The sequence below is a fragment of the Hippopotamus amphibius genome, chromosome 17 (genome assembly GCF_030028045.1).
Source record: "Hippopotamus amphibius kiboko isolate mHipAmp2 chromosome 17, mHipAmp2.hap2, whole genome shotgun sequence".
NCBI lineage: Eukaryota > Metazoa > Chordata > Mammalia > Artiodactyla > Hippopotamidae > Hippopotamus > Hippopotamus amphibius.
The window spans coordinates 39,513,282-39,536,975 of record NC_080202.1 but is presented as its reverse complement, the minus strand read 5'-3'; the positions used below and the strand labels follow the sequence as shown (position 1 = coordinate 39,536,975).

At 45.3% G+C, this 23,694-nt stretch overlaps 2 protein-coding genes and 1 non-coding gene across 15 annotated transcripts in view; 1 reads left to right on the top strand and 2 right to left on the bottom strand.

Annotated features, from left to right (window-relative positions):
• The window catches only part of CDC6 (cell division cycle 6), a 38,606-nt gene extending 33,413 nt beyond the window's left edge, over nucleotides 1–5,193 (bottom strand). For 3 of the 6 annotated variants that reach the window (XR_009050086.1, XR_009050089.1, XM_057716965.1), the window contains exons 1-4: nucleotides 4,493–5,193; nucleotides 1,657–1,847; nucleotides 500–781; nucleotides 176–375 (exon numbers count right to left, since the gene is read on the bottom strand). Coding sequence is in view for 1 of the 6 variants with exons in the window: in XM_057716965.1 (XP_057572948.1) it covers nucleotides 176–375; nucleotides 500–781; nucleotides 1,657–1,834 (660 nt within the window). In the remaining 5 variants the exon portion in view is untranslated. Of the gene's footprint in view, nucleotides 1–175; nucleotides 376–499; nucleotides 782–1,656; nucleotides 1,848–2,553; nucleotides 2,643–4,488 lie in introns of those variants that run through there. The other 3 variants (XR_009050088.1, XR_009050087.1, XR_009050090.1) reach the window with 3 other exon arrangements.
• A 5,004-nt stretch (nucleotides 5,194–10,197) lies between these two features.
• Nucleotides 10,198–23,694, bottom strand: part of WIPF2 (WAS/WASL interacting protein family member 2) — a 37,276-nt gene continuing 23,779 nt past the window's right edge. For 7 of the 8 annotated variants that reach the window (XM_057716974.1, XM_057716973.1, XM_057716972.1 and 4 more), the window contains 6 exons: nucleotides 21,272–21,404; nucleotides 20,444–20,560; nucleotides 19,440–20,096; nucleotides 12,069–12,278; nucleotides 10,606–10,707; nucleotides 10,198–10,366 (listed from right to left, as the gene is read on the bottom strand). In XM_057716974.1, the coding sequence (XP_057572957.1) occupies nucleotides 10,326–10,366; nucleotides 10,606–10,707; nucleotides 12,069–12,278; nucleotides 19,440–20,096; nucleotides 20,444–20,560; nucleotides 21,272–21,404 (1,260 nt within the window). In that variant the 3' untranslated portion in view covers nucleotides 10,198–10,325. Of the gene's footprint in view, nucleotides 10,367–10,605; nucleotides 10,708–12,068; nucleotides 12,279–19,439; nucleotides 20,097–20,443; nucleotides 20,757–21,271; nucleotides 21,409–23,694 lie in introns of those variants that run through there. The other variant, XM_057716971.1, reaches the window with a different exon arrangement.
• On the top strand, nucleotides 16,817–16,889 carry TRNAR-CCU (transfer RNA arginine (anticodon CCU)). Its single transcript has one exon. It is a non-coding gene; the product is annotated as a tRNA-Arg (tRNA).

Here is a 23,694-nt window from a genome sequence, read left to right as displayed (position 1 = left end):
GTTAACAGCATACAAGAGAGTAAGCTCCACTTTCATTTGGAATGATTTAGACAGTGAAATTAAAAATGTCTTATTTTGGGGAAAACTGCAATCCCCTAACCACATCTACTTTTTCTTAACTCTTAATAACCAAGTGTCATTTTGGCAAGAGCATCGTAATTCACTCTCAGTGTACCTTGAGGTCTTGCAGAATTCGGCTTAAGCAGGCAGTTTTTCCAGTTCCAGGAGCACCAGAAAGATAAAGACTTCCAGCTTTTTTCCCACAGATGTGCTCCCTCAGGAAATTCCTGATGACATCCATCTCCTCTTCCCTGGCAGGCAGCTGATCTGGGACAGCTGTAGTCAGGACCTGCTTTGCTTGCTGGTAGCAAGTGCCTGTGCCAGACATGAAAGGACAATTAGACACAACAGAGGTGACTGAGAAGACCCACCGGGCTTCACCTGGAATCACCAGCCTTGTTTACGAGGCTGCACTAACAGCTGCCACCTAAGAACCAACCTTCTTGCTTGAACAGTCTCAGACAAGCAGATTCTTTCTCCGGTGGACATCTCTGCTCAGAACTTGTTGTGATGTCTTGACCTTTTGGAATGGAGGGACGTATTTTGTTTTGCTGAACTCTGGCTTGTTCTCTTTTGCTAGGAGACTTAGCTGTCAGCTGATTGTCAAATATCAATCTGCGCCCCTTAGATGTATGTGAGCGAGGAGGACCATTCTCTTTCTTGCTTTGCTTTGGTGGAGAACAGGGAGGTAAACGGGGAGTGTTACACCGGTTGTCATCACCTGAAACATTAAAATCAAACCCTGGTCATTCACAGCAGTAGATAGCAAAAGGACTTGGAGAGATCTCTGCATCCCCCACAAAAAGGGGGGTGAATTTCTACCACCATCAGAACCACCAAAATAAAATGCCTCTCATCCAGAAGCAAATACTGGCCACCAGATGGCATCACCGAGTCTCACTATTTGGTAGCGGTTTTAGTGGGATGAAATTCTAGGATTGCTCTAAAACAGGGTTTCCCAAATTTGGCACCACTGATATCTTGGACCAAATAATTCTTCATTGTGGGGGACTGTCCTGTGCACTGTAGACTATTCAGCAGCATTCCCAGCCTTTATCCACTATATCAGTAGCACCCCTCAGTTATGACAACGAAAAATGTCTCCAGATCCTGCCAAATCACCCTTCATTAAAAACAGATGATCTAAAACAAGAAAGGAATTCCAATAAAGAGCTTAAAACAAAAAAACAAAAAAAACCAAGAAAGGAAAAAAAAAATAAAACAAAATTTAAAACAAAACAAACAAAAAAAGGATCACCAACCACTGTAAAAAAGAATTGTCACCTGTTTCTCCTAATTTCACAACTATCAAGGCAAATTTCCAAAATACTGTATAACTAACTGCAAGGTCATTTAAAACACAGACAGAACCAAGTTCAGTATTAAGGAACTGAAGATCAGACCTATTAAGCAGTTCAATAAGTAGCTTAACTCTGAAGTTCAGTAAGCACTTAGCAATCATCCAGAAAATAACCAAAAGGGACTAGAGTGGTCTTAACTGAACTTAGAAAGCTGTTTCAAAGGCATCTCATTATTGAGAAAGAGAGGTTGAGAGCTACCAGTCAAAAAGCTGTACTCAAATAATGGATAGCTTACCCAGACGTTTTCTGGGGCTAAGAGGCAGAATTTTTGCACAAGGAGAACGGGGTATGGCCTGGACATTTGTCGATTCTGGTTTGGTGTCACTGGAGTTTTTAGCTTTGTCCAATGTCTGAGACAGTTTCTTCTTTGGAAAACTGATTGTAGCCTGTGACTGGGAGCGGGTTTGAGGCATGATGGCAACACAGCTGGGTACAAAAAAGAACAGGACAGCCAGTCAATACGTAAAAGTGAAGAAAAAACAACTTGTACCGATGTAACTTATACAGATGATCAGCATTCATTTCATAAGTAGATTATGTTGTAACAATATTTTAGCATTTAATTGTGCTTCATATCCAAATCTATGCAACGATAGCGAACACCTTGTCTACCTACTACGTGTAAAAGGCTGTCATAAGGATTTTAGGTATGAACTCATTTCAATCTTACAGCCACCTTAGATGTAGGTACTGTTATCCTTATCTTACTGATAAAAAAACTGAGAAGCAGAGAGGCCCAAAGTCACAACAAAACAGGATATAAGACCAGGCATTCTGGCTCCAGAGTCCAAATTTTTAACCACTCGAGCCGCACAATAAGAAATTGATCTCAATTGACGTCTATAGCACTTCTAATCCCCTGGCTCCAGGCTTGGGGTAGATCATTATCACCAGCTTAGCCCAGCAGCCTCCCACATTTACAGGCCCCACATACCCCCAGATGTTCGGGGAACATCTCCCTCCTGCCCCGAGGGCGCACATCTCCCTTCCCTACCCCGACCTCCTCACCCTCCCGCGATCTGAGCTCTCCTCCTCTCACGAACCCGCGGTCCTCGCCCCAGGCCCTCACCCAACTCCGCCGCCCCCCAGGACCCGGGCCTCCTCTCCTTTCCATCTCACAGGGCTGCGTCACCTCAGTGCCGGCTTTCTCACGTCTCCTGCAGCAAACTTCAGAGATTATCCACGACGGGCTCCTAGACAAACCCCACACCTGCAGCCGGAAAGCCCAGACGCTCTCGCGCCAAATCTACACAGCAGCAGCTTTCCCGCCTCCCGCCAAAGCCCGGCCACGTTTCTGATTGGGTGTCGCCAGAGCGCCGCGAGCCTTGGCCACAGCCCCATCCTTCACATCCAATCAAGCGGGAAGGCGCACAACCAATAAGAGCGCCCCAGGTCTCAGCGCCACCGTGAGGCCACGCGCACTGAGCCGCGGGGGCCGTCTACATCCGGGGCCTCCGCGGAAAGTCGCGAGGTTGCACCGGGGCCGACCGAGCGAGGCGGGCCTGCACCGCCGCAAAGCCCGGTGGGAGATGTAGTCTTTGCTGCTCGCGACTGTATTCCCACGCCCTTCTTTGGATGCCCTCTCTCACTGATGCACGTACCCATTTTCATCATCCTAATGGGCTAGATTTTCAGCTACTACATAACACCTACCATGATTTGGGCGATTCTGGGTACCAGGTATCATGCTAAGTGCTTTGCTTATCTAATGCTCAACATTGCAAGGCACAAAGCAAATGTGCCGAGGGTTAGTTAGAGGTCATAGAATTTTGGTAGCCTCGAAGGGCCTAGGACCATTTCCTGACACCAAAATCAATGTTTCTTTGTAAAGTTCTACATAAATACACTGCACTTCATCACACTATCTCCCTGATTTGTGTCTCAAAGATGAGAAATAGGGCCAAGCCTTTGCTTTTATTTTGTTAAAGATAAGAATATGATATTCTGTGCACCTTCCCATCATTGATCCCATTAATCCACACAATGTGAGTGGAGAGAATTATGACCCCTTAATTAAAAAAAAATTTTTTTTTATGGCTAAACACAAGGGTTTCAGGGCCAGAGAAGACCTCTATAGAAGAAGTGGCAAGCTGAGCTTTTAATGAAAAATATAAATTAGAGCAGTAATTTACAGGCCAGCTTCCAATGCTAATAACCCAGCTAAGCCTCAGGTTTCATTAAAAACCAGATCCCAATTCTAGGTGATGGTAAGCATTTACCTCTCAACCTTCAATATCAAATGAAATAGAGCAATAAAGCCAAGAAATAGGAAAACAACAATATTACAATCAAGTTAATTGTAGTTCATTCATACAAGAGATAAGAGCCAATACTGAGTGCTTATGTGTATGCCAGGCACTAAGCTCTGGTATTTTACCTATATTAATTCTCACAGGCACCCCATGAAGTTGGAATTATTCCCATTTCACAAATGAGAAGACTGAAATAGAGAGGTTGAATAAATTTGCCCAAGGTTACACAACTAGTAAGTGGAAGAACTGGATTTCAAACTCAGGAAGTCTGACAGGAGATCAAACTCCTGACCACTTAAACATACGAGGGGGAATAGACAGAAGATGGTTCTAAAGCAGAGGGAGAGATGGCGAAGGAGCACATTTGGGGAAGGCTCTCTAGGAGCTGAAAACTACAAGAGGCAAGAGCATAGGCTGCCACGAATGGAGAAAGTGTTACCACAGAATGGAGGCTTTTTTACTAGCTGGTATTTCTGATCCCTTAATAGGACAACAGAAACTAGAAAGTAACTTTCACTGTTCATATTTATTTTTATAACCTGGGCACCTAAAAGTTGTCCTTCATAACCAGAAATGGTAACAAGTGGCCAGCGAGCTTTTAAGGGATGCTAGTGAACAACCTGCTCACCTTAGTTACAGTGGGACAGAGGGGGCAGAGGAAGCCAGGAGTACTTAATGTGCATATTGGAGCAGATGAAAGCACTCACCAGGAAATAAAGCTCTGGTCCAAGAAAAGCCTACAAGAGTAAGTGACTATTGTAGAAGCAGGCAGAGAATCACAGAATGTCCAGATTGAAAGGTCTATAAAAGATTACCTACTTGAAGCTTTCTCCTTCTAGTACTTCAGTAATACGATGAGCGTACCATCACACTGTTCCTTCCTCGCTTCGGTGTCTTGTCCTCACTGTTTCCTACATCTGGAATGCCGCTCACCATCCTCCTTCCCTGGCTAATTACCATAAAGCCTTTAATGCCCCGCATAGATTTCCCCTGGTAGCTGTCCTGAAGTCTTCTGCTAGATTCTGAGCTCCTTGGAGGCAAAGACCACGTCCTACTTATCTTCATACCATTGGTGCCTGGCACAGAATAAAATATGCCATCAATGCTTGCTGAACGAATGGAAAGGACGTTCCTGCCAAGTGGATATCGATCTTTTGCATCAACATTTTTTGTGGCCAGACAGCATACAGTCCTTTAAATCTCACACCCCTAAACCTAGGAGTGGAGAACGAATTCAATCGTGTGCAAAAAAAATCCAGACTGGGCTCCGGTGATGTTAAAGACGAAGCATTTCCCCACAGTTATCCTCTGGGGTGGTTAGGATCCTGAGGCTGACATCTTAGTTCTCTTACCTCCGTCTGCAGAGTAATAGGAAGTCAGACAGGCAGCTTCCTTGCAGTAAGTTGCAGTTTGTGGCTGGGTCGGGTCAGGAAATACTTAAGAGGCACATTCACCGTAAGCGGCTGTCTCGGTAATAATCAAAGGGGGCAAACTAGTGTCCTTATCACTTGCTAATCTAGTCACAGTATCGTGGGGGAAGGAATCAAGTCACACAGGAGGAACCTGTCCGGCATCCTTTTGTGTGTCTGTGCGCATGCCTGCGTGCACTTGCGGGCATGTGCACACACACAGAGACTAAACAATACCATCCCAATAGGCCAGAGAAAGTTTACAGAGTTAGGAAGTTGAGGGTCATTTAGATAAGCTCCATTTGAGGGCTATTCAGAGTCACAGGAGGAACAATTAAATCAATAAATAGGTAGTTTATTAATCACATTAGTAACAATGCTGGGTCAAAGAATCAGGAATTCAGTCAATCTGGCAAATATGGATGAAAATGAGAGGCGGCCTTTTGTCCCCCCTCCCTCCTTCACCCTCATAGGTTTTTATATTGAACTACGTGAGAGTGACTCACACACACACCCATTATGAATCAGTACGGGAAATAATTTCAAGACCTTTGCTAGTGCTGAAAGTGCAGGTTAAGCTCATTAAATCTTACTGGTGATTATCTCAAGCTGACCACAGTAAGCTGAGACTGTCTGGTTCAATTCTGACACCTAAAGTCAAAGTTCAAGAAAGCCAGCTAAGATTTCAACTTACAAAACAGTGAAGAAAAAAAGCCAACACCCACTTAAAAATAGAGACACACAGTCTGTGTGTTCTGCCCTCATCTTTTCTTCACACCTCAGTGTGAGAATCTACCATGCACACAGGCGGAAAGAACCCTTAGTGATATAAGGAAAGGACGCAAGGCCCGGGGGTCTCATGAGTTCCCTGAAATCAAGGGCAAAGGGGAGGTAGGTGGCAAATACAATAATGACCAACTCCATCAGAATCACCGAGTCAGCCTGGCTAACCGAACTGTGATTTTCAAAACACAGCAGGAGGGGAGGAGAAAACTCTCAGGAAACTGCTGATGCTTCAGCCCAAGTTAGTATATCTACTTTCTCAGAGGATCTGGAGTCAAAGCACGACCCTGACCTGAGGCAACAGATCCTCTCCCCTCTATGCCACCACCTGTGGCGGTATTCCAGACAAGAGAACACACTTTTCAGGTTTTTTGCTTTTGTTTTTAAGCAACGTTTAATTACACTGCACAGCATCCAGAAGAAAGAAATGTACCAAAGAATCCAACCTGAGACCAGATTATACATTGTAGAAGGGGGTTAAAAAAAAAAAACACAAAAAAACAATGCTAGTTGGGAGAGGGAGCACTGTAATTAGAAACAACTCCAAAATAAATCATACAATAAATTATTTTTTAAAAGAAAAGAAACTGATCCACATGTAGAGAAAGATGGACGCACACATACATACATGCACTTGTCACACATGTCACTCTAGTCTTTTATTCAGTGTTGACGATGGCTCCCATGCTGGTCGCTGTGGGAAAGGACAAGGGTTAGACGTGAGAAAAGGCGGCTCGGCTCCTCTGTCACCAGTGGAATGAGATTTAAGACAGTCAGAGAGGGAACCCACTAAGTCGTCAGAAACAAGGGTAGAAAGAAGGAAACGGCAGTTATCAAGGAAGATTTTAATTGCTTCAAAGAGGGAGAGAGGAAGAAAGCACAGAAATCGAACACAAGTAAAGGCACAATGAATGTGGAGTTGAATGGAATCAAACCCTTCCTTCAGTTAAAGTTATCCTTTTTTTTGTATGTGTTTTGAAGGTGGTTGTAGTTTTGCTTCATTTTGCTTTTAACAGATGAGTCTTGAAGGCAGAGTTGTAATGCTTCCCATTCCCTAAATTAGGGTGGCTCACAGAAAGCCACCTTGACCACGTATAGCCAGGGACCGAGAGTCAATAGGGAAAGAAAGACTTCAACTGGAATGTGAGGAATTTGATCTGCAGTTGATTGTAGGTTGGGTTTCCAGAAGAACAGACAGCTCAGTGTAGTGCCATCAAAGGGCCTCAGATGCCTTCTACACCCCCAGAGCTTTGCAGAAGGGAAGGACCCTGGAGTCACACTTCACCCCCACTCCCATAAGCACTCAGCCTACAGATTATTTCAAGTGATCAGGAGAATTAAAACACACCCCAACCCTGAGTTGCTCTGTAGCAAGTCTATTTACAATTTTATCTCATCCCTCCCTGGAGGTAAATTTGGGTTTCAAGTTGGGAAGCTATAGGGTGAGGGGATGCCCCCGGTGCAGTGGCCAGTGGCTAGTCTCCTTGCCTTTGCCGGCTGGGAGGCCTGGGATGAATTTCTGGAGACAGGAGCCTTGCATCTATTGGGTGGGATAGCCCTAAGTGCTCTCGCTCTGCAGGCCCAGGCTGTGAAAATGCTGGGGCTCTGCAGCTGGAGGAAATCCCCACGACAGGGAAAACCACACCTGGAATATCAGAGGGCTGTGATCCAGGTTTGGGGACCAGAGAAGAGGGGAAGAGGGGCATCTGGCTCATTTAAAAACCTGGAGGCCACTGGCCTGTTTCCCAGAAAGGGCGGTAAGAAACAACTGTTAAGTTTTTCCCACTTGAGAAAAACATCATAAAACCAAACCCACACAAGGGCTTTTAACACAGCTTCCTGATGCTTAGTTGGGCAATGTCTCCTCCTTCTGGGAAGGGATAAAGGGAGTTAATGGGACTGGGCAACAGCCTCAACATGAGACCACCCAATCTTCCACTGAAGGGACGACATTCCCACAAGCAGATAAAAAGAGCAGTTTAAGGTGAGAAGTTTTAGTGCTCTTGTAGCCAGCCCACCTCAAACCTATATTACAAGCTTTTTACAGCATACAAAATAGATCAATAACTATGAGGCTCACATTCCCATTCATCAATAGTAAATATACATGATAATAAATCTGTTATTAACACAGGGAACAAATAATGTATAAGGCAAAGACATTTAAATAGGTACTGTGTCATCAACGTGCTCTGAAGAAGAAAATCCATCTGACGAGATCTAGTCCCAGGCCTTTTTCCATGAGGCCAAGAGAATGAAAATACAGTCAATACCCATGTGACACAGCCCAAATGCTGGGGAATACGAGGGGCAGCAGGTCACGGGGAGGAAGATAGTAGCCCTATCGAAATGCTGGGGTTTGGCTTTTACGTGTGATGCTTTTTTCGATGCTCTATGTTTAAGTAGTGGGCGGGAAAAGATACGCTTTGATAACATTGTACAAAAGGCATCAACTCCCATTTCAAAAATAAATGGGAAGACTTCACAGTCCAAGTTCAGTAACTGGTCAGCATGTACCCTGGAACTCTGCTGCAGTATCAAGTCTTGTACTTTCTCCTTTTCCCTCCATTAGCATCCCCTCTCTAAGCTCCACTGGCTTCAGGATGCTGGGACACTGCTGGGAGGTAACTGCTAACAGATTTGAAAATAAGAATGATAAGTAAAGAATGATTAGAAAAAGTGTGGTGACAGACCTAATCGTGGTTTGCCCCAACAGTCAATATGGTTCAGGGGATGGCAAAGGATAGCAGATCCCAGATAAATAACCCAAGCTGAAACCTCTCTCATCTAGCATTGGGAAGACTTGAGTTTCACTGGGTACCATGTATAGGTCCTCAGTCTGTGATCCAATAGATTGGAAAGGTCCGTAGGGCAGTTTAAGCCTGTGATGTATCTGGTGAAAAACTTTCACTAACTTTCCCCATCCATTCCAAGGAACAGCATGACTCCTTCACTCTCACTGCAAGTTTTGAGCAGCCTCTGCACTTGGCAAGAGCTTTAGCAAACCAAACCAGCTGAATGTGGAACCCAGGAGCTCCATCATGCTGTTGGAGAAGGGGGAAGACCCTGTACCATGATCCAAGCTCAGTTCCTACCTAGACTGGGAACCTCCATTTTCTCTGTGCTCTTTAACTAGGACCTGGAAGACGAAACAACGCATTGCTGGCTGCCAGGGAAGATCATCTGGACTGAGGCACACCTCACCAAAGTCTTTGTGCTTCTTGGCACAGAGGAATCTTTGACTACCCCCATAAATTTCCTCACCCTTCTCTACTCTGCTGTGTTAACCCCTGCAGTCTTGGGGTTGAGTGGTGGAGAAGGGAACAGGAAGAGCCTGCTCGGTCAGATGGGCTATAAACTTCAGAACAAGGGGGCCTCAGATAAAGTCTTTCGTAGCCCACAGAGCTGGTCCCTTCCACAAGATGCTTCACCCTCCCCTTCTTCATCATCCTGGAGCACCCATCAGGGGCTGAAGTTTCTGAACAGGACTGAACGGGCCAGTGGCCTTCGGGGCCAAGCAGAAAAGACTGAGGCAGCCTCAAGGTCAAGGTTAAGGCCAAGGCCAAGGTCCTATCTTCCTATCTCTCACGAGAGGTTTTGGGGGTTTGTGAATCCATAGAGAATGAATGAAAGGGACTTTTCTCTTGGCGGGGGTGGGGTAGGTGGTGAGAGGAGGAAAAACACCCCTCAGCCTCAGCACCTGAAGAAATGGAGCAGGGAGCCCCACAGGGCTCACATGGCCCCCATCCCTGTGCTGCAGAGGAACTGACTAGCTCTGAAAGGACCCCCAGTTTATTTCACACTCTCTTTTTATTAGATGTTTAGTTCAAATGATTAGTATTTAGTTGTTTATAGCCAACCTATTTGTGGGTATGGGCGTGGGGTGGGGTGAGAGCAAAACCAAAATACCCCTACAAGTTAAGCAGACCCATTTCCTTGCCCATGCTCTAAACTCGACCTTTAAAACAGATCACTTCTCTGCAAACTCCTTTCCCATTTCACTAAAAATGCCCACTACCCAAAAGTCCTGGCCATGCCAGCCTCCTAAAATGATGAAATATAATACCCCACCGAGCCCCCGCCACAGCGGGTAGGAGAAGGCGGGAGCAGCACTCTGCACCCTGCCCCAACCACGAGTTTACCCATCACAACAAGGCACCTTTCCCCAGAGGAAGGCAGGAGATATGGAAGCTTTTTCCTCATCTGGCCAGCAGGGTTTCCTAGAGGAGGGATGGATGCAGGGTTTGAGGCCCTACTGTCAATATAAAGAGTCCGGTCACCAAGTCCAGAGACGAGATGCATAGATGGAGGTGAGCTGGGAGGACGCTTGGAGTCTAGAGGTTGGTTGCACTGGAGAAACACATTAGGAGCTGTCATGCAGGTTTCAGGGGAATGGCAGGGACCATCTGAGAAGAGGAGAGGGTCCATCCTTTTCCTGAGGAACAGGACCAAGCCAGGCTTCACCTGAGAATGGGTGGCAGAGGTGGGGCTCCACGGGCAGCTGAAAAAAATAAATAAAAACCACATATGCAAGGTCACCCACCAGACCCCGAATAACCCAAACATTCCTAAAATGAGAGACAGATAGGCTCTTCCAGCTAACCTTTAAAATTTGGGACAAGGTTTTGTTGTCTTTTTAAGAAAAGGCAGATGAGGAAAAGCAAATTTTAACCTAAGAAAGCACACACCAATTCTACAGCCTATGCAATTATGGAAGAACCTCCATGATTCTCTCCTCACCTCGGTTTGTTTTGCTGGGATATATTCTCTGAAAGTGTTTATATTCTTCTGGAGCAGGAAAGTCTTCTACTGGATGGAAAGAATACTTTGACTCAAAATCATCTGCAAAAGGAACAGAGTATTAATCACATCGCCCTTCCTTGTACTCCCACCCACCTCTCTGCCACTTCTGACCCTCCCCGTACTAGTCTCCCGCGCTTCCTGACGTACCATGAGGGCCTGCCTTGCCCACTAAAGCAAGCATCGTGAGGGCGGCAACAGTATTACTCTCTGCGTCTCATGCGCAGAGTGTGTTCAAAGGCTCTTTACGTTAAGGAAAGAGTCTCTGAACTGGTTCTTTAAATCCTTCCACCCCAAGCCAGATGCATACCAGGAAAGGAACCCAGCTGTCTGCACGGGAGGAGAAGGAAATATAGTTCTGTGTGTCGGTAACACAGTCATGTTAGAGACTATCACCATGGGAAACCAACTGAACTGAATCCACAAACTGGTAGAAATTTATCTAAAATAGGACTATTTCCCACCAGCTAGTGAACAATCTGAGCAGAAGACTCCCTTTTGGCCAAGGCTCCCCTCACTGAGCTCCGCAACACAATTGGGATGGCCAATGTCATGGTTCCCACTCCCACTTCCCATGGCCCCTCTACAAGAAGGCTCAAAGGTTCTTTGCTTGTGGCTCGATCACATTCCAAAGGGCATATCTTCCAAGCAAAAACACTGGCCCACTTAACAGGAACAGACTAGAGCAGGAGCAGAGAAGAGTCAACCATTAAAGAACCTACAGTGTTCAGACTAAAAGGGACCGTGTGGATCTTTCCAGACTTCCTCAACAAGGGTCTAACAATACCTGCTGGTCAATCTTCACTTGGTGCTCCATCCTAGACCTAATGAATTAGAATCTCTTAGGTAGGGCCTGAAATTCATTTATAAACTTGGAAACGTTAATCTGATATACTCCTGAGCTAGTCAATCTCCTTGTTTCACAGATAAGGGAAGCGAGGTCCAGAAAAATGAAGTGAATTCTTCAGAGTAACACAGCTAGTCCGTGGCTTTGGATTATTAGATTAAAGTTGTGTACACAGTGTCCTGTTTTGTTTTCAAAGGCCCAGAAAGGAGCTCTTCTTCCTAGGAGGATGTGTAATTCCTGTCTTAATAATCCTGAAGAGGATATAGTCTCTGACCTACAAGCTAATCGCAAATAATGAGCCTTGGGGAGCAAGACAGTGGCTTCAGCGTTAGCACAACACCTGCTGATTTTCCTTCAATCTACTCCAAAGCTATTGTGCTTAGAATTCGCCTAAGGAAAGGGATGTCCATGGATGGGACCCAGAAGTCTGAGAGAAGGTCAGGAGAGGAACTGCAGTGAACAGAGGACACCAAGCGACCACTCCCACTCTGCAGCAGCCACTGGAATTAGGGATGTCATCACAGGAACTACGAGACTAAAACGGCTAGCTACTCACCCAAGAAAGATCGGACAGTGGTAATAGAATCTCTGTGGCCATTCCTCAGGGGTGGTGGAGGAGGGGGGGGTGGCCCAGCTGGCGTCCTCGAGGGCGGAGGTGGGGGCTTTCCCCGGCTCGGCGGTTCTGACCCATGCATTCGGTACGGCGGTGGCGGAGGCGGAGCATCCCTGGCACCATTTCGGATCATGGGTGGCGGAGGTGGAGGAGCTGCAATTAAAATTCAAAGCAGTTAGGTCTGGATGTGGAGATGGTGATGCGCAGAGGGATCTGGGAGACATGGGCCAAAAGAGTGCTTGGTGCTTCCCCAAAGAAGCAGGCTCTATAAGCCTCTGGGAGGCACATTAAATATCATATTCACCCTACCCTCCATCCCTGCTTCTTTAACAACATCACCATTCTTTCAGATACCAAAGTTCAGAACAGATATATGACCCTTTTTCATTTCCCATGACAAGCCAGTCAAGAATTCCACTTATTTTTGGTGGTTTTTTTCCTCTCCTTTTCCATGCCTTCCTCCACAATTCTAAGTCAGGGCTCTCTCATTTTTAGCCTGTTCTACTACAAAAGGCCTCTCAAATGTTTTCCTGCTTCTAATCTCTTAGCCTTTCAATCCATTCTGTATGCCACCAACTCACTAATCTCCCCAAGATACTAGCTCAAACTTTTTCAAGGGCTTGCATTTCCTATAGCGTGAAGTTTCAAATCCTTAGCTTCCACAATGATTGGGTCTCACCCAATCATTTTCCTTCCTTACACAGTAACCTACCACATCAGTCAGTTGGATCGCACCTTCTTTTCTCCCTTGATTCCTACACCGGATTAGGTACCTCTCTTCTGTACTCCCTCTGTCGTCTCTGTCTCTCTCTACCGCTGCTGTGTTGTAGTACAATTATTTATTATACGTGCTTCTTCCCCAATACACTGTATATTTCTTAAAGTCAGAGCAGTGTCCATTCATCTGAGTTCCCAAGTTGAGCACATGGTAGGTCTTCAATCAATATTTGCTAAATAAAGCAAATTACATATGCTTTACTCTTGTGACTCCCCCCCAATACTCAGAAATATCACCCTTCATCCCTTACTATTAAATCCTCCTGTTCTTTAAGGTTCAACTCAAGTCCCATCTTCTCAAGGCTTTTCCAAAGCAATCCACTCTAATCTGACTCGCTCCGTTGCTCTCCCACAGCATTTACAGTCTATGTCACTTATTCTGGCACTTCGTAGTACAGACTAAAATGAGTGATTTTCAAATTATGTATAATAGTTTCATCGGCATAAGCTATACATTTCCAAAGATAGGCTCATTGCTCAAAAAAAATTGGGAACACCTCTTTTGGAATTGCCTCCAAACCCAGTTGTCAGACAGACCCATAAATATTATCATGTGATGAACACATTTCATTTCTGAGGCTGCATCACCACCAAAAATATTCATACCTATATCTGACTCTGATTTTTGGCCATTTTCAAAAATCAGATTCACCCTTAAAAGACCAAATTTGCCACCAAGCATAAGGTAATGTCAAAAGCATGCTGGACATCACTGGATTAGGTTCGAATGTATTTCAGTTATATTATTTCTATGCTTTGCACTAACTAACAATAAGAGCAGCTATCATTATTTGGTATCCATCACGTTCCAGGCACTGTCCTGGCACTTTATATGCATTAAATCTTTAAAAATTCCTGTAGCCACCCCTGCACAAGTATGAGGTATTATCCGCATTTCACAAATGAGGAAACCGGGACTCAGGCTATTTGCCTAAGGTCACAGATCTACCAGACGCAGCATACGTCTGCTCCTCCGCAGTAAGAAAACTGCTGCACACTGCTTTTCACAACAAGCTCAAGTATTAAATATCTCCCCAATGAATGTACAACCCAGTGAGATGGAGGTGTGTCTTTTGGTACCTAGGTCATGTCCAATAAGTAGTTGTTACCAAACAGTACATGGAGAGACTACTTGGCTTAACAGACAACACTGTGTTAGTAATAAGAATATATATTATTCCTCCTGAATTACTGTCAGAATTTCTATAGAGTAACCATAATTAAGCATGAGACAGTAATGGGATGATGCTTATAGACAAGGAGTCTGGCACTGTAGGCCCAGCAAATGTTAGTTTTAGCTTCCCATGAAACACACTCAGAATGTCAACTCTTCCCTCACTCTCCAAGGTCTGTGTAAGAATGGACGGGGCCATTAGAGGCCATAATTAAAGAGAAATCTCCTGAACACCTTCCAGCAGATCTCTGAACCTTGTTTTCATTCCAAACCTACCCAAACCGAAGCTCCTTCAGGTCATCCTCAAAATATTTCCCCAAGACTCAGATTTCTCAGGATGCTGAGAGTCTGTATATACTGTGAGGGCTGGGCCAGGGAGAGTAAGATAGGCAGGGTCAGCCAGGCTCAAAAGGACACCAGCTAGACTCTGAGCAGGTGGCAATGATGAGGGCCAACCTGGGCAGGCAAAATGGAGCAGGACCAAGAGCGACCTGCGTGGCTCCCTCAGCTCCCTCCCTCAGGGCCAGTCATCGTGACCAGGTTCTGCCACCTCTAAGAAGTTTCTGAGCTCTTTGTCACATCCAGTTTTAAGATTATTTCAAGCAACAGAGCCAGAACCCAAGAACCGCAACAAACAAGCAGTGTGCAAAAGAAACCTTGAAGTGGGAAGATCAACTTCTGTAATCCAAGATAAACCCAATTTTGAGGAAAGCATGATAGTATTGATTCTTTTTTTTTAAATAAATTTCCTTAAAAATAAGTGTTTTACCCTGCAAAGGTAAAATTCAGGAAACAAACTCTATGGACCAATAATGAGGGATGTTTTGGTCTCTGAGCACCCCAGGGAAGGCAAAAGATTCCATACTCTAAAATGTAAATAATTCATAGAGAAACAAAAGTACATTATCAGGGGCTTCCTAGGTGGCGTAGTGGTTAAGAATCTGCCTGCTAATGCAGGGGACATGGGTTCGGTCCCTGCTCTGGGAAGATCCCACATGCCACAAAGCAACTAAGCCCATGCGCCACAACTATTGAGCCTGTGTTTTAGAGCCCGTGAGCCACAACTATTGAGCCCATGTGCCGCAACTACTGAAGCCCATGCGCCTAGAGCCTGTGCTCCGCAACAAGAGAAGCCATGGCAATGAGGAGCCCGCACACCAGAACGAAGAGTAGCCCCCACTCACCACAACTAAAGAAAGCCTGCGCACAGCAAAAAAGACCCAACACAGCCAATAAAATTAATTAATTAATTAATTTTTTAAAAAGGTACATTATCACATAATGTTATCACAATATGATTTACTAAGAGAGAAGTCCAGAGACTTCCCTGGTGGCACAATCATTAAGAATCCGCCAGCCAAGACACAGATGCAGATAACAAACATATGGACACCAAAGGGGGTGGGGTGTGTTGGGTGGGATGAATTGGGAGATTGGGATTGCCGTATATACATTACTAACAAGAAAAAATATATCAAACTGTACACTTTAAATACATGCAGTTTATTGTATGTCAATTATATCTCAATAAAAGTTCTACAAAAAAAAAAGAATCCGCCTGCCAATGCAGGGGACACAGGTTCGATCACTGGTCCGGAAGATCCCACATGCCGCGGTGCAACAAGGCCCATGTGCCACAACTACTGAGCCTGCACTCTAGAGCCCACAAGCTACAACTACTGAGCCCACATGCTGCAACTACTGAAGCCCGCAAGCCTAGAGCCCATGCTCCACAACCAGAGAAGCTGCCGCAACTAGAGAAAGCCTGTGCGCAGCAACAAAGACCCAGTGCAGCCAAAAATAAACAAACAAACCATTTAAAAAAAGAGAGAGAGAAGTCCATGAAAACTACCTGAAAGTCCTTTGCATAAAACCACTAAATTCACCAGCACAGCACAGTTTATATAGCACTTGTATGCATTCTTTTATTTACAACCACCTCTGAAAGGACTGTGAACACCACTTTAAGGATGAGGAAACAAACTCAGAGAATCAGGATGATCTGCCCAATGTCACAAAACAAATGGAGCCAATACTTGAAAGACCTCTGACTAAAATATCTCAAATTTTTTTTCAGAGTATCACTCTTGAGAACTGCTGCTCTGGTTACTGATACAAAAAGCAGGCCTATGTCAGGCCTCAAAGTTGGTGATGGCTACTAGACAGAAGAACAAGGCTCATAACTTCACAGTTTTCTAAAGAAACCACAAAGAAAGAACTGAGAAGTGGGAACTAAGAAGTCTGCAGACATTTAAAACGACTCGGTTCAACCCACGGAAATTACATTTTTCTCCACTTCTATTCCTGGTTGTGTTTGCAAAGATGTGGGTTCTGCTCAGATAAAGGGTCATTTTAAAAAATCCCTAAGTTAAAAAAAAATTTTTTTTTCAACCCAGTAGAATTCAAAGGCCATGTTAGGACTATATCCTTATGGCTAAAGACAAGAGATACAGGGCTGACCACATACCAGGTTCCTGTGTGACTGCCCCATGCTACTTACAGCTCCTAGAATACAAGTCTCTGTACCTTGTAATCAAGCAGCAGTACTGGTTACTAGCCCTTTAATCCATGCTTCCTGATGACATACCTTCTTAATCGATGATCTCATCTATACCTGCAGGGACTGACTGTTTAAAAGCAAAGTTCAAAAGCCATTTGTGGAGGGTGCAGCTCAAAGCCCAACGATACAAGAGAATACGGGAGGCAAAATTCCTGGGTCTAAGAAGGCCCCAGAGGGACTTCCCTGGTGGTGCAGTGGTTAAGACTCTGTTCTCCTAACGCAGGGGGCCCAGGTTCAATCCCTGGTCAGGGAACTAGATCCCACACACATGCCGCAACTAAGAGTTCATATGCCAGGCTTCCTAGGTGGTGCAGAGGTTGAGAATCTGCCTGCCAATGCAGGGGACACAGGTTCGACCCCTGCTCCAGGAAGATCCCACATGCCGCAAAGCAACTAAGCCCGTGCGTCACAACTATTGAGCCTGCGCTTTAGAGCCCATGAGCCACAACTACTGAGCCCACGTGCTGCAACTACTGAAGCCCGCGTGCCCAGAGCCTGTGCTCCGCAACAAGAGAAGCCATGGCAATGAGAAGCCCACGCACCAAAATGAAGAGTAGCCCCCACTCACCACAACTAAAAAGAAAGCCCCACACACAGCAAAAAAGACCCAACACAGCCAATAAAATAAATAAATAAATTAATTAATTAATTAAAAAAAAAAGAATTCACATGCCACAACTAAGAAGCCCACAAGCCGCAACTAAGACTGGTGCAACCAAATAAATGAATTAAATAAACTTAAAAAAAAAAGAGAGAGAAGGCCCCAGAAAGCTATCATGGTCTCATTCACTCTCTACTTTCAGTCAGGCTATTCTCTAAGATGACACAACTTCTTCCACCTTTTTGAAGGTTTCTTAATCCCCTCCTTACCCAGTTTAGGACCATGGTCCGTTGTTACAATCACTCCCTTACACCCATAACTCCCATGCCCTGCTCTCCGTTACAGCCGCACATGCCTAAAAAAAAGCTAACCTGGTTAAATTCAACTCTGTCCCAACTCAGTACCTGCAGAGGCACAGCTGAACACATGCTGAGTTGATGAATCTCACTTGAAATGTGCGGCCCCTAAACTCAGGCAGGCCTTTCACGTTGCTGGTCATCCTAGCACACTCCCTCCTCCACTCACTTTCCTGCATGCCCAGATGGCCATTTGGTGCCCTCTTTTCTCTCCTCATATCTCCCTCTATTTCCTTATCCTCATTCAAAGCAGATGTCCTTGCTTTCAATTTCACCAAGAATATACAAGCAAAAAAAAAAAAAAAATAGAAGAAAGTTTCCACTTGCTCCTACCACTACACCCACCTACCCACTCGGTTCTTTGCCTATACGCTCTGCCTTCCCTCCTGTTACCACAAAGAACCATCTATGTTCTTATTTAAGGCCAACCCTCGACCCGTGGATCAGACTCCATTCCTTCTTGCCTCCCAAGGACACTATCTAGGCAATTTCCTCCTCTCTACTGAATCATTCCATCAGCGTACAGAGGCTGAAATATCTCCCACCTTGGGTGGGGTGGGGGTGGGGAACCAACCCTCAATCTCACATCCTCCTCCAGCAACCATTCCACATATCCGCACCCCCCACTCCCCTTTGCAGCAAACTCCTTAGAGAGTTCTTATCTTCATCAAGTCCTCTCCTATTCCTGCATGCTTGAACCCACCCAATGAGACTTTCACCTTCACTCTCCCTCCAGCACTCCACTAAAACTACTCAGAAGGGTAGTCTGGGGGGACCCCAAAATGACTCCCATGTTGCTGGGACCAATGTTATTCTCAGTCTTCAACTGACCTGACCCATCTGCAGCCCAGGCCGCAGCTGCTCACCCACTCTACCTTGGACATTCTCCATTACTCTCTTGGCGTTCCTCCTTTCTTCCTCACTAGAGGCCCTGTCTAAGCTTCCTCTGCTTAACACTCTCATCACTCTCACCTCTCATGTAGGAAGGCCTCAGGCCTCTCCTCTTTTCTAGATGTACTCACTCCCCAGGTGATCTCACCCTAGCACGCAGTTCTCAATATCCTTCAAATTTCTCTCTCTAGCCCAGACCACTCCTCTGAGCTTTAGAGTCTAAGGGTCAATTGCCAATTCGTTATTCCCTCTTAGATGTCTGACAGGCACCTTGAACTTGACATCCAAATCTGAACACTTATCTCCCCTCAAACCTGCTGTAATCCTATCCATCTACCCAGTTTATTGCACTAGCCTCCTAAGTGGTCTCCTTTGGCCCCTTTGTCCTGCAGTCAATTCTCAACATAGGAACCAGTGACCTTTTCAAAAGGTAAATCAATAGTGGCTCCCCGTTTCACACAAAGTAAAACCCAAAGTCTTCACAAAGTCCTCCAATGTTCTCCTGTGGAATCTAGCTTTCTGACCTCCACGTCCTGCCACTCTTCCCCTCACGCATGCTGGTTTTGCCACAACGGTCTCCTTGCTGCCCCCAGTCTCAGGGTCTCTGCATTTGCTGCTCTCAGTGCCTGCTTAGAGCATTTCCTCATTTTCTTCAGGTATTTACCAAAATGTCACTATCAGCAAAGCCTTCCCTGACCCCACTCCTACCCTCACCCATATATATATATATATTTTTTTAATTTATTTGTTAACTGTCCAATAGGATTTTTTGTCTTCTTTATTTATTGCTGTTTTCCTAACAACAGAGTCTGACAATGTAAAAAGGCACTCAGTGAACCTGCTAAATGAGTAATCATTTCAATCACTGAAGGAGAGCTTTGGGGAAAAGGATAAAGAGGAAGGATAAACTGAATCTCAATGTGACAGGAAAAATAAGGTGCTTCCAGGCACTTACCTGCTCCCCGACTGGGAGGGTCTCGGGCTGGGGGAGGTGGCCTATTACTCTGTAAAGACGGGGAGGCTGAGGTGGGTGGAGGAGGCGCTAGGCCTCTGACAGGCCCTGGTGTCTTCCTATGCAAAGAATTGTGTCTCTGTGGCAGCTCAGGGGCTGACTCATTAGTGGGACTGGAGGGTCCATTGGGGACCCCAGGAGGCTGGCGGTAAGGCGGTGGAGGAGGGGCCAGAGACTGGCCACTTGGTCCCGTTCTGACATTCACAGGGGAAGGAGGCGGCTTGACTGGGGGTGGAGCAGGAGGTCCCTCTCGACCAGGGTGAAGCCTCTGTCCAGGTGTGGGCGGCAGGGGTTTCTCTCTGTTGTAGGCTGCGGCTTTGTTGCTGTGCACAGGCAGAGGTGTAGGGGGGGCGTTGGCACGCCGCCCCGGGGGAGGTGGAGGAGGGGCGGAGGAGCTGTGCTTCATGCCTGTACTGCTGGTGGTATTTGGCCGAGACAGGTCCGGTAACGAGGGTCTCTGCATCCGGGGCAGTTCTGGGAGTGAGGCTCGGTTGCTGTCTGTATCATCTTGAGGGCGCCCACTGGCTGTAGACCCTGGAGGCCTTGGGGCAGCAGCTCGAGAACTGGGGACTTGTAGGGCTGGCTTACCAGCCGGGTTCTCTACAAATACACCAGACAGCACTGGGTCAACAGAGCTGGATGTATCTCCATATCACCCCGCCTCCTTAGTGCAACCTGCGTGACAGCAGGGCAAATACCTGTACGGTTCTGGGTTTTAATCTGTTTTCAGGCTCAGGGCCCATTAACAAATACTACTGATGCAAGTTGAGTGCATTTTTATTTAACCCCTCAGCTTTTGCTGTATTCTATCTTATAACTCCTCCCCTGCTCCCCTTTCTCCTTCCCACCTCCACCACACTCCTCAGCCCCAGATGGCCCACTTGGGACCCGTCAGAAATGAACACACTTGGGAAATGTACTTTCTTAAGAAAGTACATATCAGATACCTGAGCCGTCCTTGGCTCCCACGGGGCGGAGCTTTGGCACTCCTCCTTGGAAGAGACCTCCCTTGGGCTGCAGGGCCGCTGCTCCGGAGCCATAACCACCACTGCTTCCTTTGGGTTCTGGAAAGCACACCATTAGGATTTTCATTTCATACGCTCTGAAGCTGGTGACCAGGTCAATCCTGAGGAGAAACCCCTCCTCTACCTGGGCTTTCATTTGCAAACAAACCGATATTGCTTTTGCCTTTCCACTGAAATAGAAAGCTGGGGCTCTCTGCTCCGCAACTTCATGTAGGTGTGGGGATGAAACTTTGTGCTGTGATGAAAGAGAGAGAACAAAAGGAACGAGGAGCCAATCTTCCTTTACTTAGGACAGAGGGGAACCAGGATGAAGACATGTTCAACCGAGTTCTCTAGGCCCTCCACTCCAAGTCCCAGATGGTGAGGGGCTAACGGCTCAGGGACCCAGGTGTGAGCAAACTCCCCAGAGGCCTTTCAGAATGAACACCTGTAGCAATTATAAAATCATCGTTGGTTTCAGCCTACTGGTTTTTAAGACTGTGATGGTCTCCACAGAGAAAAGCCAAGGATGTGCCCTAACAAGCACTAGTTATAGTAGGAGACGGGAAGCTAAAGATCCCAAGAATGCCTCTCGAAGGTCAAAAAGAAATTTCTAAGGTATTCAAGTGAACAGATGAGAAGACAGCCAAAGAACATCTCAAGATAAAACTCTCCCACTCAAGACCCAATAATAAAAATGACAGCCCAGCCTAGTTTCCGAGTCAATCCTGGGATCCCGGGGGTTCATTAGGAGATGAAGCTTAGACTCACTCTCGAGAATGGGAGCACTCCGATCATTAATGTTGGTCACCTTCTTCAGCCTGGTCCCTTTGCAGATGTCCTGTAAGAGAGCACCTCGACCCCGGTGCTCATCTCTACTCAGCTTGGGCAGCTCAGTGTTGGCCTGAAGGAAGAGGGAAATGTAAGTTCACCCTCAACATCCCCTTCATCACAAGCTCGGGATAAATGCCTTAAGCCCAAACTGGATTCCATGAGATGCCTGTCTAACCTAGTAAGATACATTTGCCAAACTGACAGTATCAATGTTCATTATCCTCCTTCTTAGAAATTTTTGTCATGCTGTACCTTCTGTGAGCGATATAGGTCTCCCTCCTACTCAGAAGCTTCTGCTAGGAGGCCTGCACCAATACTCACTGAGTACCCATGTGCTAGGCTTGTGTGTCAGACGCTTTATCTGTATCATCACCATCAAGTACTCTTTTCTACTACCTGTGGTAAGATTTTTCTAGAAAGTAATTTATGTATTAAACACCTTTTAAAAGTCTAGCACAGGACTTCCCTGGTGGTCCAGTGGTTAAGATTCTCTGCTTCCACAGCAGGAGGTGTGGGTTCAATGCCTGGTCAGGGAACTAAGATCCTGCATGCCACGTGGCGCGGCCAAAAAAAAGAAGTCCAGCACAAGAATTCTACTTCCAGAAATTAACTTTAAGAAAATAACTGGAGGGACTTCCCTGGTGGTCCAGTGGTTAAGACTGCGTGCTCCCAATGCAGGGGGCCTGGGTTCAATCCCTGGTCAGGGACCTAGATCCCGCATGCCACAACTAAGGCCCAGTGCAGCCAAATAAATAAACAAATAAATACTAAGAAAATAACCGGAGAAGTGAACAAAGATGATAATAATAGCAAAAAACAGTTTCAGCATAAAGCTGAAAGTAATCTAAAAGTTCAACTAGAAAGAACAAGGAAGATATAATCATACAGTGGGAGCCAGTTAAGCTCTTAAAGATGTAGAAGTATCTTTACATGGAAGTAAATGTCTGACAAAATCAAGAAAAAAAAAAAAAATATATACATATATATAAAATAAAACAATGGGGCTTTCTAGGTGGTGCAGTGGTTAAGAATCCGCCTGCCAATGCAGGGGACGCGGGTTCGACCCCTGCTCCAGGAAGATCCCACATGCTGCGGAGCAACTAAGTCCGTGTGCCGCAACTACTGAGCCTGCTCTCTAGAGTCTTCGAGCCACAACTATTGAGCCCATGTGCCACAACTACTGAAGCCCACGTGCCTAGAGCCCATGCTCTGCAACAAGAGAATCCACCACAATGAGAAGCCTGCACAATGCAATGAAGAGTAGCCCCTGTTCGCCGCAACTAGAGAAAGCCCGTGCGCATCAATGAAGACCCAGTGCAGCAAATAAATAAATAAATGAGAGACAGCAGAAAGGAAAGAGAAAAAACTTAAAAAACAAACAAACAAACAATACATATAGTGTGATTCCAGTTTTCTATAGAACAGGAGTAGTAACAGAACCTATCTCATAGGGTAGTTTTGAGAATTAAATAACACTTTTTAAGAGTTTAGCACAGTGTCTGGTGTATAAGAAGAGTTCAATAAATAGTAGCTAGCTTATATTTTGAAGAAAAAATGGTATACACATATAGAACATTTCTAGAAGGATACATACTGATACTAACAAAAGTTAATTTGGGGTGGTAATTATTTATCTGTATTTTCTAGTTTTCCTACAATAAACATACAAAACATACAAAATGTTAACAAAGGTTAATTATAAATAGTTTAACATTTTCTACGTTTATTGGTGTTCTCTAATTTTTTTCTGGATTTTTCGTACAGTAAAAAAATTTTTAATGATATCACTAAACATTTAATGACGTGACAAGCCATTCATGATGTATTAACGAGTAAGAAGAGCAGGTCAGACATCAGTATGTATATAAAGCACAGCCTCTTCTTTAAAAAAAGGTAGATAGATACAAAGGGAGGGAAGGAAGGAGGGGAAGGATAGACACAAAACTGTTATGAATGGTTGGATTATGGGTAACTGCTCCTTTTTGCTTATCCACAGTTCATAAATTTCTTGAATACAGTACTTTTGTAAAGAGAAAAATATTACTAAGCATGTCCAAAATTGAGCTCACATCCTCCTCCACAAAACTGTTTCCCTTGTAAACAGCATCAAGATTCAATCAGTCCCCCAACTAGAGTCATTCAAATCTCCTTCCTTCTCCTCACTCTTCCATCTGTCATCAGACTCTTAAGATTTTACTTTGTCAGTGTCTCTTGTCTCCACTCTCCATCCTTACTGCTTTAGTCCAGACTCTCGATTTTCAAATACCACACGCTTCTGTCTCTAGTCTCCACCTCCCTCTCTCTAGTTTCAACTCCCAACCCACCATCCCACACTGTTAAGAGTGACCTTCCTAATATAA